At 48.6% G+C, this 20,225-nt stretch overlaps 1 protein-coding gene across 1 annotated transcript in view; it reads left to right on the plus strand.

Moving 5' to 3' along the window:
- Nucleotides 1–20,225, plus strand: part of LOC141252977 (arylsulfatase H-like) — a 139,144-nt gene that overhangs the window by 62,934 nt on the left and 55,985 nt on the right. The window contains exons 4-5 of the mRNA XM_073670730.1: nucleotides 11,095–11,220; nucleotides 13,157–13,580. Of these exons, the coding sequence (XP_073526831.1) occupies nucleotides 11,095–11,220; nucleotides 13,157–13,580 (550 nt within the window). The remainder of the gene's footprint in view (nucleotides 1–11,094; nucleotides 11,221–13,156; nucleotides 13,581–20,225) is intronic.

Genomic DNA, 20,225 nt, shown 5'->3' on the forward strand with positions numbered 1-20,225 from the left:
GCAAAAATAAAATTTCAGCCTCAAACCGGGTGAGAAAATCAAAGGCCGTAAATCTAGCCGCATCTGATTTTATGCTGGTGACATTAATGGACGCCAGCGTCAACGGGGTGGGTTCAGCCATTGGGTGATCGAATTAGATGGCTTTCTTCTTCCCTCCACCCCCCTCACCGTCCGACAAAGACCCCTTGCTGTCACGCTCACGGCGTTTGAGGGACACTGTCATATCCATAGCACCTCCCCCTCCCCTTTTTTCCTCACCCCCAGGTTCAGGGACAGTCCCTCCCCCAGAGGAAGATGGCGTACCCCCTGAGGGAATGACCTCGCCGTCCCCCACAGGCCCCTCCCCCGGCTCTTTGCCCTCGACCCCCGCCACATCAGGGTCCTCGAGGACTCCAAACCGGTTGGAGACAGAGATCAGAGGGGAGATCGTGGAGCCCTCCGCCGGCACCTTGCTCGTCAAGGGGGGGGGCAGATTTTTTAACCCCCTTCCCATTGATCTTCCTCGTCCTCCTTCGCCTCTTTTTTGGGTTTCACTGTCACCCTCTACTGTATGCTGCGCGTCCACGTCCTCCTCAACACTTTCATATTGGGAGGAATCTGAGAGCGGAGTCGCCTCCTTCTTCTCCATCCTCCTGGTCTCCTCACTCAGCACCTCCTCCCCCAGGGCCTCAGTGGCACCGGTCGAGACCCCTGGAGGGGGAGCAGTCATCACCCCAGTTGACTGGGGATCCCCCTGCCCTTCCCCAACCAGGCGCCTCTCCTGCCTCCGATGATAAGAGGGGCCCCGGACCTTCTTGTTCTTCACTGGCCCCTCAGCCCCTCCGCTTCCACCAGCCTCAGGCTCAGCAGAGGGCGCACTGCTGGGATCCACCCCGACACGGCCACCCTTCGCCTGACCAAAGACGGCGTTGGCGAAGGAACAAGGGCAGCGACTGAACGGATGCCCGACGGCATCACACAGGTGGCACCGAACCGTACCACAGGAGACGGCGAGATGGCCTATCCCACCACACAGGGTGCATTTCTGCACCCTGCATGCTGCACTAAAGTGCGTGGGATCACCGCACCTGTGGCACACTTTCGGCTGCCCCTGGTAGAAAACCAGGATCCTGTCCCTCCCAAGGAAAGCCGAGGAAGGGATGTGGGTGACAGTGCCGGCGGACCTCTTCAACCTCATCATGAAGGTCCAGCCCCCTGACCAAATGCCCTCGTCCATGATCTTTTTTGGTGCCTCCACCACTTCTCCGTACCTGCTGAGCCAGGTCATGATATCGACTCCCGAAAGTGACTCATTGCACGTCAGCACGGTCACCTTCTTAGGGCCATTCTGGCGGGATATCGCCTCCGCGACAAGACCCCGCCAGCTGGGCGTCTCTTTTGCCAGCTCATAGTTCGACCAGAAAAGCTCCATACCCTCCGGCCGAACAAAGCTAACATCAAAGATGGAGGCGCCAAAAGGATGTATCAGGGCAAAAATGTCATTCGCCCTGAATCCCATCTCCAGGAGGAGCTTCACTACCCTTGATCTTGGTGGGCACGCATCATTACCCCTCCACCGGAGACGGACCACATTTCTCCTGGACACCCCCCGCCTGGCTGTAGGGAGAGACCATACAGTCTCTCCCCCCTTTTTCTCTTGAAAAGCGGCCTGTCCAAATTTGTCCAACCAAAAGGACAGGTCCACATCCCTCCCCTCTACTTGGATTGTCCGATCCCCACGCCTCAGGGCCTGCACAAGATGGCGGTGGAAATCTCCCTCTCCTGAGCCTGAAGGTGAGGAAGACCCCGCCACAGCCAGTGAAAAATTCATTCCGGCGCCGCCATTAGCGCCGGCACCTCTCACTTGATTGGATGGTGGACCGGCCCTCATCTCACCATTCACCCCCCTTGCATCACCAGCCTCACCACTCACCCTGCCCCCTCCCAAAACTGGTCATTCATCCATTTCCACACATTCTCCATTTTTTCCATTTTCACCATTTTTTCCATTGGCGCCATTCACACCATAAACCTGCATTTCCCCCCCCCCGCGTTTTTCCCCTCCCCTGCCACTCATATCCTGCCCCTCCCCTGCCACTCTCACACCAGACCCCGTCTCATTATTCCCTCCTTTGTTATTATATTTCATATTACTCACATTAACCATAGTGTGCTGATTAGGAGCAGCTGGTGTTATCCTATGGAGCCTGGGCTTAGGAATGGGTGGTATGGGTGCCTTGGGTGTAGTCTCCTCTTTCCTTTCACAGCCCTCACTGCTGCCGACCTAGCTGGACACGCCCCCTGTCTTAGCAGAGCTTGCAGCCACAGTGGGAGCTGCTGCAGAGCGTTGCTCCTCCATTCCCGCCCGCAGAACGTTTCCCCTGAGGGGACCAGCCACCGCAGAGGACCCCACCGACCCAGGTAAGACCATGCCAGCGGGGGCCCCCAATGGTGCGACCCCCCCTCCCGCGGATGGGGGCAGGGCCACAGCTGATACTGTAGTTTTAACTGTTTTTACTGATTTTGCTGATGTTTTTGCTTCTCTGGGTTTTAAAACTGGCACCGGGACTTCTGCAGACCCTGGCAGCACCGTGCCCCCTGCCAAAGTGGCAGTCAGGGACACGGCCGGCTGTGTAGCCGCAGTTTTAACCCCCAAACGCCCGCCCTCACTCACTGCCGGCGCCGAGGCCCCTATGGCCCCAGATGGTGGCAGGCACACAGGGGACCCCGGCGACACCACCCCCACCGCCGATGGTGCGGTCCGGGACATGGCCGGCTGCACCTCAGCCACGACAGACCTCTCGCCCCTTGATGTTACCGGTGCCAAGGCCCCCACAGCCCCAGGTGGAAACAGGCCAGCAGGGGGCCCCGGCTGGCCGGCCCCCTCCGCCGAGCGTGCGGGCAGGGGTAGGATGGCAGCGGCTATCATAGCCGACCCCTTGCTGTTACTAGCTGGCCCCGGGGCGCCCGCAGACCCGGTAGATGACACACTTGCCAGGGACCCCGGTAGCACAACCTCCCCCACCAAGGTGGGGTCGCGGGTCAGCCGGACCTCCGACACCATCTTCATGTTAGGTACTCTTCCCCCATCCATGCTACAGCCAGCATGGATGGCAGCCTTCACCATAGTTACATTTTTCTTCCCGCCCCCTTGCACTGGGCCCACACCAGAAACCAGGCCGGGGTGGGAAGCGGGCACATAGTGGGACCCGGGGGTCCCAGGAAGGGGGACATACACGAGTTTTTCTTCCATTCTGATTTTATTCCTCCCTTTTTTCTTCTTCACCTTCCCAGTTGCCTCATCCAGGCAGCCCTCGCCCCCAAATGTAAACTGGGAGAAATCCACTCCCGGGGACTCGAGCCAGGATCTGGCGCATGAGGTAACCCCCCTCGCCACCACTGTCACTACTCCCACCATCATCCTCCACACTACTGGCGTCCGATGGGAGCGCGACTTGGTGAGGGTCTAATAGCCCACTATGTGTGACCTGGTGATCACTTACCAGGTCCCCAGGCAGGCTGTCCGGCTTCTTCTCCTCCTCCTCCTCCTCCATGGCAGACTCCTTGATCTTGTCAGGCTCCTTGGCCTCCTCCACCTCTGCCTGGGTCGGACAACCAGACCCCACTGGTTTGCAGCCTGCCGGGCACACCGCAGCTCCTCCCGGAGTCGCTTCAAGATCTTGCATACCTCTTTGTGCTCACTGAGGTACAAGTTGAGGCGGGAACCATAGGTGGTTATAGGCTCCTCCATGGCCTGGACACCCCAGTCCTTGGGGACTGCCGCTGTACCCCAGCAAGCACCAGGTTCTCCTCTGGGAGGAGAGATCCCCTCTGCTCCCAGCCCAGCTGCAGCCCGCGCCCTGCCGCCTCTCTCCGGCTGCACCGCCTTGGCCTCTTTGGCCACTTTGGCCTTTTTGGTGCCCCTCATCTCAGGGGAGGCCTATAGAAATAATAATAAAAATAAAAGTCCCAGCAAGTCCACACAGTCCAAAACAATGGGACTCCCACCCCCGGTATCAACCGAGGGGTGGGAGACAGGGGACAAGCTCCACTATAGTCCACCAACCGCCCTCCTTCCTCCGGATCCAAGGGGGGGGTCCTTCCAGGAAAAAAAACCTTACGGCCCAGGAGCTCCAAAATCACAACCACTCTCCTCAGCAGCAGTCCTCCCACTGACCAAACAGGAAGTACCGCGGCTGCTGGCATGAGACTTGCCCTCCAATAGATCCTTGTAAAAGGATTTAAAGTGTACTCATTCAAATTACAGAGACAATTTAAATTAAAAAGCTTAGACCTGCCTCCACCGCCGGGGGACTCGCTCAATCCACCAGCGGACAGGCACCAGTATTGGGAGAGGGTTTGTGCCGCAGCTCTGGCACAAACCCGGCGACACGGAGGTCGCATGGGCAGGAACGGACTGGCCGTGTCAGCTTCGCACTTTTTTGGTTTTAGAAGGGCATGACATGCCTATATCTGTGTCTCCCCCTCCTTTTACTCCTCCACCTCTTTTCTTTTCGCATGACTATATGTACTTGTCACTTTTCCATGTGTTAGTTGTGTCTTCTGAGCAGTTTGTCAGCTTTTGGACACCTTTGAAGGTGTTTTCTATGTGTTTCTATGTGTTTTTGTTTGGTTTTAACGGTGTTCGAAGGTGTTCGACAAACAGTTCGACGAACATACGGGTGTTCAACGAATCGAACCGAGCTTGAACCCTACGGAGGTGGCTCAACTCTATTCCCAAGACCTCTCTTCTCGGCCAAACCCCTTCCAATCCACAAGAAAGAAAGTCTTTCCTCTTACCCTCTTGGTGGCCAAAATGTTTTCTACCTCAAAGACGTCCTCAGCGGAGACTGGAGCTGGAGCGGTACCTGGATCATCAGAGAAAGAATTAAAGACAATAGGTTTGAGGAGGGATACATGAAAGGAGTTGGGAATCCATAAGGTGACCGGGAGTTTCCGCTTGTAAGCCACGGGATTGATTTGGTTCAGAAGATAGAACAGACTGATGAACCGCTGACCCAACTTATAGGAAGGTATCTTGAGACGAACATATTTTGAGGAAAGCCAGACCTTGTATCCCAGACGGAATTGAGGTGGATCCAGATGTCTCTTATCAGCATGTCTCTTCATCCGCTCGGAGGACTGAAGAAGTGCAGATCTAGTGTCTTCCCAAATAGCCGAAAATTCGCTGACAAGAGGGATGAAGTGGGCCATTTTAGAAAAGCGGTCGGCGACCACCCAAATGACAGTACAACCGGCAGAAATAGGGAGATCCGTGATGAAGTCCATTGCAATGTGTTGCCATGGAGCGGAAGGCACGGGAAGAGGAAGGAGACGGCCAGCTGGAAGGTGCCTGGGAACCTTGTTACGGGCACAGGAGGAACAAGCTGTGACAAAGTCCGCAACATCCTTGCGCAGGGAAGGCCACCAGTAATGTCGGGTGACGAGCAGAAAGGTCTTTCTCTGGCCAGCATGACCGGCTAGTTTGGATGAATGGCCCCAGAGAAGTACCTTCTTTCAATCCGGAACCGCTACAAAGGTCTTACCAGCTGGCAGATGAGACAGGTCAAACGGAGCAACAGTCATTACTTTGGAGGGGTCAATGATATGTAGAGACTCCTCCTCTAGTTCGGAAGACAGGAATGAGCGGGATAGAGCATCAGCCTTAATGTTCTTGTCCGCCGGGCGGTAATGCAGAGTGAAGCAGAATCAGGCAAAGAATAGAGACCACCTGGCCTGACGCGGATTTAGTCTTTGGGCGTTCTGCAAATAAGCGAGGTTTTTGTGGTCAGTGTAGATGACCACCGGGTGCAGAGCCCCCTCCAGCAAGTAGCACCACTCCTCAAGCGCTAATTTGATGGCCAGCAGCTCATGATCTCCTATGGAGTAGTTGCGCTCGGACGAGGAGAAGAGCTTGGAGAAGAAACCGCAGGTTACCATTCTCCCGGATGAGGATTTCTGGGTGAGCACCGCTCCGGCTCCGGAGGAGGAAGCATCAACCTCCAGGAAGAACTGCTTGTTGCAATCCGGACAGTGCAGCACAGTAGCAGAGGAGAAGGCTTGTTTAAGGGAGATGTAGGCCCTCTCCTCTTCGGAAATCCATTCCCTGGCATTTGCTCCTTTACGGTTGAGCGCAGAGATAGGAGCAGTCGGGGAGGAGATGTGAGGAATGAAGAGGTGGTAATAGTTTGCGAAGCCCAGGAATCACTGAATCGCCTTCAACCCCTCCGGTCGGGGCCACTTTAAGACGGCAGACACCTTCTCGGGATCCATCTGCAGACCACTCTCGGAGAATATATAGCCCAGGAATGGTAGGGAGGTCTGCTCAAAGAGGCATTTCTCAAATTTTGCGTATAGGTGATTCTGCCGGAGCCTTAGCAGAACCTGACGAACATCCCTCCGGTGTGAGGGCAGATCCGGAGAGAAAACCAAGATATTGTCCAGGTACACCACCACGCAAGAATACAGGAGATCACAGAAGATGTCGTTAACCAGCTCCTGGAAGACAGCTGGAGCATTACAGAGACGAAAGTGCATCACGCGGTATTCGTAGTGACCGTCCTGGATGTTGAAAGCAGTCTTCCACTCATTTCCCTGGCAGATCCAGACCAAATTGTAAGCCCCACGAAGATTGAGCTTGGTGAAGATCTTCACGCCTTTAAGGTGGTCAAACAGCTCCGAGATGAGAGACAGGGGGTACTTATTTTTGATGGTAATCTGGTTAAGGCCCCTGTAATCGATACAGGGACGTAGAGAGCTGTCTTTTTTCTTGACGAAAAATAATCCTGCTCCAGCCGGAGAGGTGGATTTCTGGATAAATCCCCTAGCAAGATTCTCTTCTATGTACTCAGACATGGCCCGGGTCTCAGCCAGCGACAAAGGGTAGATTCGTCCGCGGGGAGGAGAAGCACCAGGTATCAGATCGATGGGGCAATCATACGGCCTATGAGGTGGTAGTGTCTCCGCTTCTTTTTTGTCAAAGACATCCACATAGGACATATAGACCAGTAGGGTGCCGGCAGACCAGGTAGATTAGCCGGAGTAGACGGGGGTCGAGCAGGACGAACCAGAACCAGAAAGGACTCATGGCATTCCTGACCACAATGGAGCACTTCACCAGATCTCCAATTCAGGATGGGCTCATGTCTTTGTAACCAGGGTAGACCAAGCAAGAGGGGGTGAGAGAGACCGAACAGCACATGAAAGGAGATCTTCTCTGAGTGCAGCATTCCCACTTGAAGGGTTACAGGCTCTGTGACGAGCAAGATGGTCTCCGGAAGAAGCCTCCCATCCACGGAGGCAACCGCCAACAGCTCAGCCAGATGTACGGTAGGAATCTGATACCTCTCTACAACAGCCTGTTGAATGAGATTCCCAGCGGCTCCGGAATCCAGATAAGCAGTCTCGAAGATGTAGAAATAGAAACAGACAGAGTCAAGGACGGAGAGAATTTACTGTTGCCTAGGACAACCTCTCCGAGCTGTCCTAGACAGTAGAGTTTCCAAGTCTCACCGGGCAGGAACGGATCAGATGCTTTATACTGCCACAGTAGAAGCAACTCCCCTCGGCTCGGTGAGACTTGACCATCTTGGTTTGGTCAATTCGCATAGGCTCAGGTGAACATGCCCGGGGAATTGCTGGGTGCGAGGCTGGTCTTTGGAATACTGGAGCGAGATGCGGAAATCTTCTCTCCCAGGTAGTCTCATCAGCGCGTTCCAGAAAACGGATGTCAATCCGGGTAGCTAATAACACCAGGTCGTCCAGGGTGGAAGGGATGTCAAGACCGGCTAGCTCATCCTTGATCCGTCCGGAAAGACCCTCCAAAAAGGTGGACACCAGGGCCTCGTTGTTCCAGGCAAGCTCAGATGTGAGGGTTTGGAAACAGATGGCATACTGGCCCAAGGTGAGACTCCCTTGGAGGAGACGAAGAAGTGAGGAGGCAGTAGAAGATTTTCATCCGGGCGCATCAAAGACCTTCCGGAAGGCAGCGAGGAAAGCCAGAAGATCGGACATCAGGGGATCCCCTCTTTCCCCCAGAGGGTTTAGCCATGCCAATGCCTCCCTGGTGAGGTGAGACATGATGAACGCCACCTTGGCCCGGTCAGAGGTGAACTGGTATGCCAGGAGTTCAAAGTGTAGCGTGCACTGATTTATGAAGCCCCGACATAAGACGGGGTCACCATCAAAACGTGGAGGCGCAGAGAGCCGGGGTCCAAACCCGGGTGCCACAGCGCCACTGGGTTGAGGTGCCACTCGGCAAGAGACGGACACAGATGGGATGGACAGCGTGTCCAGGCGGGAGTTGACAGTCCGCAGATAGGACAGGATAGTTTCCTGTTGGGATCTCTAACGTGAGACCTCCTGGTAAAGGAGCCTGGGGGCCACCGAGTTCCATGGCCTGTGCAAACTGTTAAAGGTCCGGGGGGTGTAACCTCTGTGCTGCGGTGCAAGGAGGGACCAGAGGGGCATAACTAAGTACCTACTCGGACCGACCCAGGTCACACGGTGGCTCAGTCGACTCCGTGAACCAGGGAGGGACAGGGCAGGTGGACCAGGTGCCACTCTGGGACTGACCTTGTGTGAGAGCAGGTGACTCCCACGGGTCAGATCACAGGAGCTGACCGATACGGTGGATGAGCATGGCAGGAAGGCTGACGGGTGGTCTGGGTAGATCAGCAGGCTGGTACGGCAAATAGCCAGGCAGGTGCTCCGGGTAGGTAAGCAGGCGGGCACAGCAGGTGACTGGCAAGTGCTCCGGGAAGACAGGCTGGCGAGCATGACAGGTTACAGGCAGGTGCTCCAGGTCGGCTGGCTGGTGGGCACAACAGGTAACAGGCAGGTGCTCTGGATAAGCAGGCTGGCAGGCACGGCAGGTAACTGGCAGGTGCTCGAGGTAGGCAGGCTGGCGGGCAGAACTATTAGACAGACTAGAGGGCTGAACTGAAGACAGACAGACTGGCGGGCTGGACTGACAGGCAGCGGGACCTGAGGGCTGAAGCAAGTTTTAGCACACGGAACAACAACCTTGCACAGGCACCTCCATTTTGGAGGAGGTGCCTTACATAGGAGAAGTCCGCCGGCCATTGGCCGGGGACAATATAGGACAGCGCGTGGGGCCACTTAAAGAGGGAGGGAGTGCGCACGCATTCTAAGTACGGTGCCCGGGAAGCTGCGTGCGGCGCTTGCCACAGCAGTCGGGGAGCAGGAAGACGTCGGGCCATTATACTGTATGGAGAACTATGTGGGGCCACTATACTCTATGGAGCACTATGTGGGTCCCACTATACTGTATAGAGGACTATGTGGGGCCCACTATACTGTATGGGTCTATGTTGGGCCCATTATACTGTATGGAGCACCCTGTGGGGCCCATTACACTGTATGGAGTACTATGTGGGGCCTATTACACTGTATGGAACACTATGTGGGGCCCATTACACTGTATGGAGCTCTATGGTGGGCCCATTACACTGTATGGAGCACTATGTGGAGCCCATTGCACTGCATGGAGCACTATGTGGGGCCCATTACACTCTATGAAAGACTATGTGGGGCCCATTACACTGTATGGAGGAATACGTAGAGCCCATTACACTGTATGGAGGACTACGTGGGGCCCATTACACTGTATGGAGGACTATGTGGGGCCCATTACACTGTATGGAGGACTACATGGGTCCATTATACTGTATGGAGGTCTGTGTGGAGATTACAGTTGGGGAATAATACTGTGATGGGGTCACCATTCTATGTCGAGGGGATTGAGGGAGAGGGGTACAGTAGGGTCATCATACTGTGTGTGTGGAGGAATTCACTGTGGGGGTATCATATGTGTTTGGGGGCACTTTTGTTGGCATAATACTTTATCTGTTTTATTCAAGGTTTTTTTATCCTTGGTTATTACATATTTAAATTAGGCCATTGTGTCATATGCTTTTTACTGCTCTTACATAACATATATTATTCCACTATAATTCCAAAACGTAATCGTTTTATTTGATAAGGAAAACTACCTCAATTGTAAACATTTTTTTAACAAATATCTAGGCTGGCCCACAACTTTGTCCAGGCTTTTAACTTTGTCCCTCTATGTATTTGAGTTTGACATCCCTTCAAGGGTTATTCTCACCATGATAAAGGGTTAAAATTACAAAGAGGTTGTAAAAACAAACAACTTTGCAATTCTACTTTTGATTAAAAATCCTCTCCATTTTCAAGAACAGACCTCCACTGCAATCGGTGGCTAGTATCTTAGGATTGGAGTGCAGGGCTTACAAGCTCTTTGCTATAGACTCTATAGGGTGTTAATGAATGAGTTGTTTTTTTAAACTAAAACCTCAGAATTCAAGTTACATTTCTGTGTTGGCACTTTGCGATAAATACGCGTAAGTGGGTTTTGGAATGAAGTTTGGGCACTCGGTCTCTAAAAGGTTAGCCACCACTGCCCTAAAGAGTTAGTAAACTTATTTAATTTGGTTTTGAGCACTTTGAGGGGTGCAGTTTTTAAAATGGGGTCCCTTTTGGATATTTTATGTAATATAGGCTCCTCAAAGTTACTTGAAATTGGATGTGGTCTCTAAAAAAGTGGTTTTGTAAATTTTGTTGGAAAAATTAGAAATTGCTGATAAAATGTCAACCCTTCTAACTTCCTAATTAAAAAAAATATGTTTTAAAATTATGCAGATGTGAAATAGACATGTGGGAAATGTTATTTATTAACTATTTTGTGTGGTATAACTATCTGGTTTAAGGGCACAAAAATTCAAAGTTTGAAAATTGCTAAATTTTCATATTTTTGGTCAAATTTTCAATATTTTCATAAATAAATGCAAATCATACTGACCAAAATTTACCACTAACATGAAACAATCTATGAATCATTGACATATGGTAAAGTGTTCCAGAGTTGTAACCTCATAAAGTGACACTGGTCAGAATTGAAAAAATTGGCCTGGTCAGGAAAGTGAAAACAGGCTCGGGCGTGAAGGGGTTAATATAATTCAGTTCATAGGCTTTTTTTGGGAGGGAACATTTACATTTTTGGAATTTTACAGTATGCTTAAAACCTGAGACACGTAGCTCTGAATCACAATGCTATATTATGAATCTATTTAGGTATGACCGGCCGTGAAAATGTCTATAAGGTGCTAACTTGGAATGCTGCATCTGGAGGACTTCCCACAAATGAAACTACATTTGCCAAAATCCTAAAGGAGCAAGGTTATTCAACAGGAATCATTGGTGAGCATTAGTTTTTAGGGTATTTCTAAAATCTGCTTCTTGATATAAAAGAGATGATGTCTTTAAAAGGGTCGTACAGTGGGTACGGAAAGTATTCAGACCCCTTTACATTTTTTACTCTTTGGTTCATTGCAGACATATGGTAAATTCTAAAAAGTCCATTTTTTTTCTCATTAAAGTATACTCTGCATCTCATCTTGACTGAAAAAAAACACAAATGTAGAATTTTTGCAAATTTATTAAAAAAGAAAAACTGAAATATCACATGGTCATAAGTATTCAGACCCTTTGCTCAGTATTGAGTAGAAGCATCCTTTTGAGCTAGTACAGCCATGAGTCTTGCTGGGAATGATGCAACAAGTTTTTCACACCTGTATTTGGGGATCCTCTGCCATTCTTCCTTGCAGATCCTCTCCAGTTCCATCAGGTTGGATGGTGAAAGTTGGTGGACAGACATTTTCAGGTCTCTCCAGAGATGCTCAATTGGGTTTAGGTCAGGGCTCTGGCTGGGCCAGTTAAGGCTGGTCACAGAGTTGTTCTGAAGCCACTCCTTTGTTATTTAAGCTGTGTGCTTAGGGTCATTGTCTTGTTGGAAAGTGAACCTTCGGCCAAGTCTGAGGTCCAGAGCACTCTGAAAAAGGTTTTCATCCAGGATATCTCTGTACTTGGCCACATTCATGTTTCCTTCAATTGCAACCAGTCATCCTGTCCCTGCAGGTGAAAAACACCCCAAAGCATGATGCTGCAACCACCATGTTTCACTGTTGGGATTGTATTGAGCAGGTAATGAGCAGTGCTTGGTTTTCTCCGCACATACCGCTTAGAATTATCACCAAAAAGGTCTATCTTCGTCTCATCAGACCAGAGAATCTTATTTCTCATAGTCTGGGAGTCCTTCATGTGTTTTTGAGCAAACTCTATGCTGGCTTTCATCTGTCTTGCACTAAGGAGAGGCTCCCGAAGGGCCACTGTGCCATAAAGGCCCGACTGGTGGAGGGCTGCAGTGACAGGTGACTTTGTGAAGCTTGCTTCCATCTCCCTACTGCATCTCTGGAGCTCAGCCACAGTGAGCTTGGGGTTCTTCTTTACCTCTCTAACCAAGGCTCTTCTCTCACGATTGCTCAGTTTGGCTGGACGGCCAGGTCTAGGAAGACTTCTGGTGGTCCCAAACTTCTTCCATTTAAGGATTATGGAGGCCACTGTGCTCTTAGGAACCTTGAGTTATGCAGAAATTCTTTTGTATCCTTGGCCAGATCTGTGCCTTGCCACAATTCTCTCTCTGAGCTCCTTGGGCAGTTCCTTTGAGCTCATGATTCTCATTTGGTCTGACATGTACTGTGAGCTGTGAGGTCTTATATAGACAGATGTGTGCCTTTCCAAATCAAGTCCTATCAGTTTAATTAAACACAGCTGGACTCCAATGAAGGAGCAGAACCATCTCAAGGAGGATCACAAGGAAATGGACAGCATGTGACTTAAATATGAGTGTCTGAGCAAAGGGTCTGAATACTTATGACCATGTGATATTTCAGTTTTTCTTTTTTAATAAATTTGCAAAAATTTCTACATTTCTGGGTTTTTTTCAGTCAAGATGGGGTGCAGAGTGTACTTTAATGAGAAAAAAATGAACTTTTTAGAATTTACCAAATGTCTGCAATGAAACAAATAGTAAAAAATTTAAAGGGGTCTGAATACTTTCCGTACCACCTGTATGTTATGGACTCACCAATCCATTAAGGTCCCATAATCATAAATTGTCCAGATGTGAATTTTTGGGTTAGTTCCCAATTATCCAAGTAGATTGAAGTGACCACAGTTCTATTTTTCTCCCTTCCATAATTTCATAAAAGCCTCCATTTAATTTTACATTTATAATTGAAATTGTGGATTAAAATCCAATGTACAATAAATTTTTATTTCTTTTTTTTCCACACAGGTAAATGGCATCTTGGGGTAAATTGTAACTCTAGAGATGATTATTGCCACCATCCATTAAACCATGGCTTTGATTATTTTTATGGTAATCCTTTAACAGCCATAAATGACTGTGAAGTCTCAAGGCCAAGTGAACTTCATAAGGACTATAAAAATAAGTTATGGTTACAGGCACAGGTATTCATTATTACAGTGCTTACACTAATAGCTTGCAAGAAATGGAAATTAATCAACATTCCCTGGAAAATTATTGTGATCTGTGCTCTGCCTGGCATATTGTTCTTCATGTATTGGTATATAGCCTATGCATTCCTACAATATTGGAACTGTATAGTTATGAGAAATTTTGATGTGGTTGAACAACCGGTGAACACAGAAAAAAATGCTGGGAAAATATTACAGGAGGCCAAGGCATTCATTAACAGGTAAAACATACATTGCACTTTAGCAACAAACTAGAGTATAATGGTTAATAATTAAAACTGGTAGAACGTTATATAATCTTTTTGGTCTGTTAACTGCTCTCTTTGCCTAGTGAAAATACACTGCTCAAAAAAATAAAGGGAACACTTAAACAACAGAATATAACTCCAAGTGAATCAAACTTCTGTGAAATCAAACTGTCCACTTATGAAGCAACACTGATTGACAATCAATTTCACATGCTGTTGTGCAAATGGAATAGACAATACATGGAAATTATTGGCAATTATCAAGACACACTCACTAAAGGAGTGGTTCTGCAGGTGGGGACCACAGACCACGTCTCAGTACCAATGCTTTCTGGCTGATGTTTTGGTCACTTTTGAATGTTGGTTGTGCTTTCACACTTGTGGTAGCATGACTCCCACTCTACAACCCACAGAAGTTGTTCAGGTAGTGAAGCGCATCCAGAATGGCACATCAATGCGAGCTGCGGCAAGAATGTTTGCTGTGTCTGTCAGCGTAGTGTTAAGAGGCTGGAGGCGCTACCAAGAGACAGGCAAGTACACCAGGAGACGTGGAGGGGGCCGTAGGAGGGCAAAAACCCAGCCGCTGGACCGCTACCTCTGCCTTTGTGCAAGGAGGAACAGGAGGAGCACTGCTAGAGCCCTGCAAAATGACCTCCAGCAGGCCACAAATGTGCATGTGTCTGCACAAACAGTTAGAAACTGACTCCATGAGGGTGGTATGAGGGCCCAACGTCCACAGATGGGGGTTGTGCCCACAGCCCAAAACCGTGCAGGATGCTTGGCATTTGCCACAGAACACCAGGATTGGCAAAGTCACCATTGGCGCCCTGTGCTCTTCACAGATTAAAGCAGGTTCACACTGAGCACATGTGACAGATGTGATAGAGTCTGGAGACGCCGTGGAGAGTGATCTGGCAGTGGGTCAGTAATGGTGTGGGGTGGCATTTCTCTGGAGGGCCGCACAGCCCTCCATGTGCTCGCTAGAGTTAGTTTCTGCCATTAGGTACCGAAATGAGATCCTCAGATCCCTTGTGAGACCATATGCTGGTGCGGTTGGCCCTGGGTTCCTCCTAATGCAGGACAATGCCAGACCTCATGTGGCTGGAGTGTGTCAGAAGTTCCTGCAAGATGAAATCATTTAAGCTATGGACTGGCCCGCCAGTTCCCCAGACCTGAATCCGATTGAGCACATCTGGGACATCATGTCTGGCTCCATCCACCAACGTCACGTTGCATCACAGACTATCCAGGAGTTGGCGAATGCTTTAGTCCAGGTCTGGGAGGAGATCCCACAGGAGACCATCCACAACCTCATCAGGAGCATGCCCAGGGGTTGTAGGGAGGTCATACAGGCATGTGGAGGCCACACACAGTACTGTGCCTCATTTTGACTTGTTTTAAGGACACTACATAAAAGTTGGATCAGCCTGTAGTGTGTTTTTCCACTTTAATTTTGGGGGTGACTCCAAATCCAGGCCTCCATTGGTTAATAAATTAGATTTCCATTGATGATTTTTGTGTGATTTTGTTGCCAGCACATTCAACTTTGTACAGAACAAAGTATTCAATGAGTATTTCATTCATTCAGATCTAGGATGTGTTATTTGAGTGTTCCCTATATTTTTTTGGGCAGTGTATATGTTTCTTTCTTTTTTGGAGGTGGGGATTAGACTTAAGTCCTTTACTGCTTTGCTTTTTTCTTCTTTTTCATTTTTTTTAAACCATGAACATTTGCTGAAGCTGCTGACAACATACCATTTTAATATTTTATTACTAGCTCCTATTTAGTAACCAGTTTGAAGGGATCTCTCATCCTTTTGTAAACTACATAAATATATTCCAGATATTATTTTATTTTTATTTTGTGAGTATCTCCAAGGGGAATACATAGAAATCATGGGCCCCAATAGCAGAACTTCTAATTGGGCCACCCTCCCGACCCCAAAAAAAAAAAAAATAATTGTCAGGGTCACAGAAGAGCATATCTCACAATTTTCCAGCTTTTACATAGTAATTTTCCTCCTGCTGAAGTCCTAGATTCCTCTTTCATTGCCCCCATAAAGTATTATGCAAGTAAAAGTGCTGACAAAACACAGTATGATACCCTCATGGTGAATTCCTTCATGCATGCAAGCGGCGGGAATGCATGATGTCACTGCCATGCGCCACCAGTCACATGCACACCTATGTCAGCTGCTGGCCTCTGATTGGCAGGCAGCGTGTATTGCCGTGCACTGACCCAAAGGTTCTCTGCACTGCAATACACTTCAGCTGAATATGTGTCAGATGTCGCACATCCAGCTGAAGTATTTGCTGTCATCGGCGGTCCCCCAGCATGCCGAGTCCGGTCACGGTGTCGACCTCTGTGACCACGATAGTTACGCCCCTGCCTTTCTGTGTACCAGATTCCAGAAGTTGCGCTGGCCTTCAACTGTACAAGGATCTGGACTGGCTTTGAGATTGAGGTTGAGGATGGTTGCTGACTGGTGGAGCAAACTGGCAGCAAGAAAGCAATTGGCTAAGTTACAAGCTGAGGTCAGAAAACAGGAGGATTAAAATAGTACCAAAGGAACAGTAAAGCAGAGCTGTAGATAAGGTCTAGAGGAACTAAATAACTGGCAAAGGTGTGGGACCACTGCTATGGGACAAGGTTTAAAAATACTTTAAGGAAATCTGTCACCATTTTTTTCCACCTCATATGAGAGAAGCATAATGTAGAGACTGAGATCCTGATTCCAGCAATGTGTCACTTACTGAGCTGCTTCTTGTAGTTTTGATAAAATCACTGTTTAATCAGTAGGAGATTATCATTAGAGGACTACTTGACCTGCTGCCAGGTAGTCTGTAATGATTGTCTTAGAATGCAGTGATTGACAGCTCAGTCATCCAGTCTAGTGCAGAGGTGTGCTGAGCTGTCTGTGCAGTGATTGACAGCTCAGTTGTCCAGTCTGGTGCAGGGGCATGCTGAGCTGTCTGTGCAGTGATTGACAGCTCAGTTATCCAGTCTGCTGCAAGGACGTGCTGATCTGTCTGTGTTTTTTTATTGGCAGCTCGACTGTCCAGTGTAAGACTGGAAGATGCTGAACTCTCGCCAGATGCTCCCTGTTCCCTTGATTGCTCAGCTATTTAACTGAACTGGCAGTCTCAGATAGCTGTCAGCCATAGCTTTAATTCTGTGTGGATTGTTTTCCCTGAGTCTAGTACCTTGCTTATTGATCTATCGCTGCCTGACCTTGGGCTTTCAAATGTACAGCTGCGTGGTACTCAGTTATATAGGGTGCACAAATAGGATACATCTCCAATATCGTCTTTAAATTAATTTGGCACTCCAGAAAATTAGATGCAACATGATAATTTATGATATAGAAAATCCACTTGTGAAAAAAATATTTTGACGTTTTGGTCTTGTTTGGCCTTCTTCAGAACTAGTGGCCACTAGGACATTTGGGTAAATCTATTTTTTGTTGTCTTTATTCCTTTGATCTTTTTGAAGATAACATTGGGCTGAGTCCCTATATAGACATCATGGTTTTGAGACAAGCAATATACTGTAGTCTTACCCCTATGTACTGGATTTCACTTGAGATGTTATATGATTACTAAACATTGTATTCTATTTCACTATACTTGACTATCTTTGTATATTTAGTTAAGTCTGACTATATTGATATATCACGTGCTACAAATTGACTATATTATATTTTAATTTTTTCCTTTTTGTATATGGCATTATACTGATCATTGTTTGTTAATTTATAGTTCTGAATAAGGCTGTTAATTTATAGTTCTGAATAAGACCAAACAAGGCCGAAACGTCAAAATATTTTGACCTCGGGCCATGTTCTGACCATCAGTTTGTCTAACTCTTTTGCTCTGATCCAATATCCTCCTGGTATTTTGACCTCAGATCATTACTTGAATACGCCTTTGTCTCTTTGCTCTGTTTATGACATACTCTCCTGGCTATTGACCTCAGACTCCTTGACTATCCCGACTCACTGCTTGTCCGTGAAAAGTGATTCATCTCAGCGTCACATAGTCAAGCATATTCATAAACTCTGAATAACCCCGCCCACATTACTGATTGGCAGCTTTCTGTATACACTGTACATGGGCAGAAAGCTGCCAATCAGAGGTGTGGGCGGGGTTTTATAGCTCCACTTTCAAATAACTGCTAGATATGCAGCAGAGAAAACAGTTATTTTATCTAAATGACAACAAGCAGACCAGCAAGTGAAACATCACTGGAATCAGGGTCTCTGTCTCCACCTTATGCTGCTCTCAGATGGGGTAGCAGAAACCTGGTGACAGATTCCCTTCAAATAGCAGTAGTCCCAGCTAGGGTTAATCAGCAAGGAGCAACCAGAAACGTGAGACAGAAGTAACCTTTAAAGAGTAAACATAATTTTTAATTTTTATTTCATAAATCAGTGATGCACATTAAAATAAGTAACTTTTTAACATATATTAGCAGAGAAATTCACTTCTTTCTCTTACAGGACTGATCATTCACTTTACAAATCCTCAATTCTGAGGTAAAATCTGTATTTGGTGAAGACAGATTATTGCATTACTGAGACAGAAGATGGCAGTTGCTCCTTAGGAGCTCTGCCTCTAGCTCCTCCTACCTCTGCCTGTCTCCACAGAATCTTATCAGGAGCAACTGATATCTCCTATCTCAGTAATGCAAAAATCTGTCTTCACTAGTGATGAACGAGCATGCTCGCTACTGCTCGGTGCTCGCCCGAGCATTTCACTGCTCGAGATGCTTGGCGCTCGCCGAGTATTTCCGGGTTGCTCGGGCGGGAACTTGGGTCCTCCCTGCATGTTTGGCACTCTTTTTAGAGCCAATGAACATGCAGGGATTGCCTGCCATGCACTGTAATGCCGTAGCCATGTTGGTTGTGGGCAATACAGTGATTGGCTGGCCACACAGCGTCATCAGGTCTATATCAGACCTGGCGCCGCCATGCTTGTCACAGTCACCCTGGATCAGACAGTGTAGGTAGAGCTGCTGCGGCATCAGGGAGAGATTTGCTTGTGTATTAGGTAGTGTAGGGAGAAAAAACGTACATTACATATATCCATCTTAACAAACAGTCATTCTGAGGACTAATCCATCTGCAGAGATATCAGGCAGGCAGGGTGTATAGGCAGGCAGTGTATATAGCAGACTGCAGTGCACATAGCACAAGAGGCTCCATTCCAATTCTGCCTTCTGCTGCTGTTAGATATTTCTAGACAAAGGCCCAGGTCTCAGGGGCCAGGAATACTTTTCTTTGGATCTTAATCCTCATTATTTGCTTAAAAAGCAATCCAGAGAACACCGTTTTTTCTGCGCCATTTGCTTGTTGGCAATGCAGAATACAGCCAGGTCCTTTCCATATTACAGCGCTAGAAATCCAGCTATTTAAAACTGTATCTTCTCCGTCAAACGGATCACTTATAAGTTGTCAGAAAATACTGCCATTTCTGGCCTCCATTAAAAATTTCCTTTAGTGTGTCAGTGAAGCAATTCACAACAGTTTGCTGTTCAAACTACTTACCTACAGGGCAGGTATTTAAAACTCTGTTTTCTCCGTCGCACGGATAACATATAAGTTCGCTCCAAACTCAGTCATTTGTAGTGAGCGTGGAAGATACTGTCCTCCATTTAAAATGGGCAAGGCAAAGGACGGGGAGCTGGATGGTAATGGTGCATGTAGAGGCCGAGAACAAGGCCGTGGGTAAGCCGAAATTGTGCCACAACAAACACCCACATCTTCTCGCCTGACCTTCCTGTCCCAATTTCTAGGGGACCACAGCACACCACTATTGAACCCAGAGCAGTGTCAAAAGGTTGTTGGTTGGATAGCGGATAATGCTTCCAGTCACTTAGCCACCACCACCACCACCCTGTCTTCCACACGGTCAAGTCTCAGTAGCCGGGAGTCTGGACTGCATATTCCTCACCCTGATCCTCCTTCCTCCCACCATGCCGAGTACCCAGAGACAACTGATACCGCACTTGGACACTCTGAAGAGCTGTTCACTTTTCAATTTATAGATTCGGGCAAGTGTCACAAGAGGTGGACGATGATGAGACACAATTGCCAGAAAGTTAGGAGGAGGACCCGGGTGCGGAAGTGGAAGACGATGTGGTGGATGATATAGCAAGTGACCCAACCTGGCAGAAGGACATGCAAAGCGAGGACAGCAGTACACAGGGGGAGGGAGGCAGAGCACCCCAACAGGCAGGAAGAAGCAGTGTGGTGGCCGCAGACAGAAGGCAGGCAACCGTTCCCCGTAACACCAACACGAAGGAAGTTGCCAGTACAACTGTTAGGTCTTCCCGAGTCTAGTTGTTTTTTAAAGACTCTGCCGATAACCCCAAAAAGGCCATTTGCACCACCTGCCAGGTCAGCATCAGCAGGGGTGGCAAAACGACCAGCCTGACAACCACCAGCATGATCAGGCACATGGCAGCAAAGCACCCGACTTTGTGGGCCGAACCCCAGGGTCCAGGAACAGTGTCTGAGGGTGGCACTATTGCTTCTTCCTCTGTTGTGCATGCAAGCCAATCCCCTATCCATGGTGCATGCGAAGATGCCTCCTGCCCTGCACCTCTCATTGCACACT

The sequence above is a fragment of the Phyllobates terribilis genome, unplaced genomic scaffold (assembly GCF_046119375.1).
Source record: "Phyllobates terribilis strain yellow unplaced genomic scaffold, ASM4611937v1 Scaffold_2__4_contigs__length_985480577, whole genome shotgun sequence".
Taxonomy (NCBI): Eukaryota; Metazoa; Chordata; class Amphibia; order Anura; family Dendrobatidae; genus Phyllobates; species Phyllobates terribilis.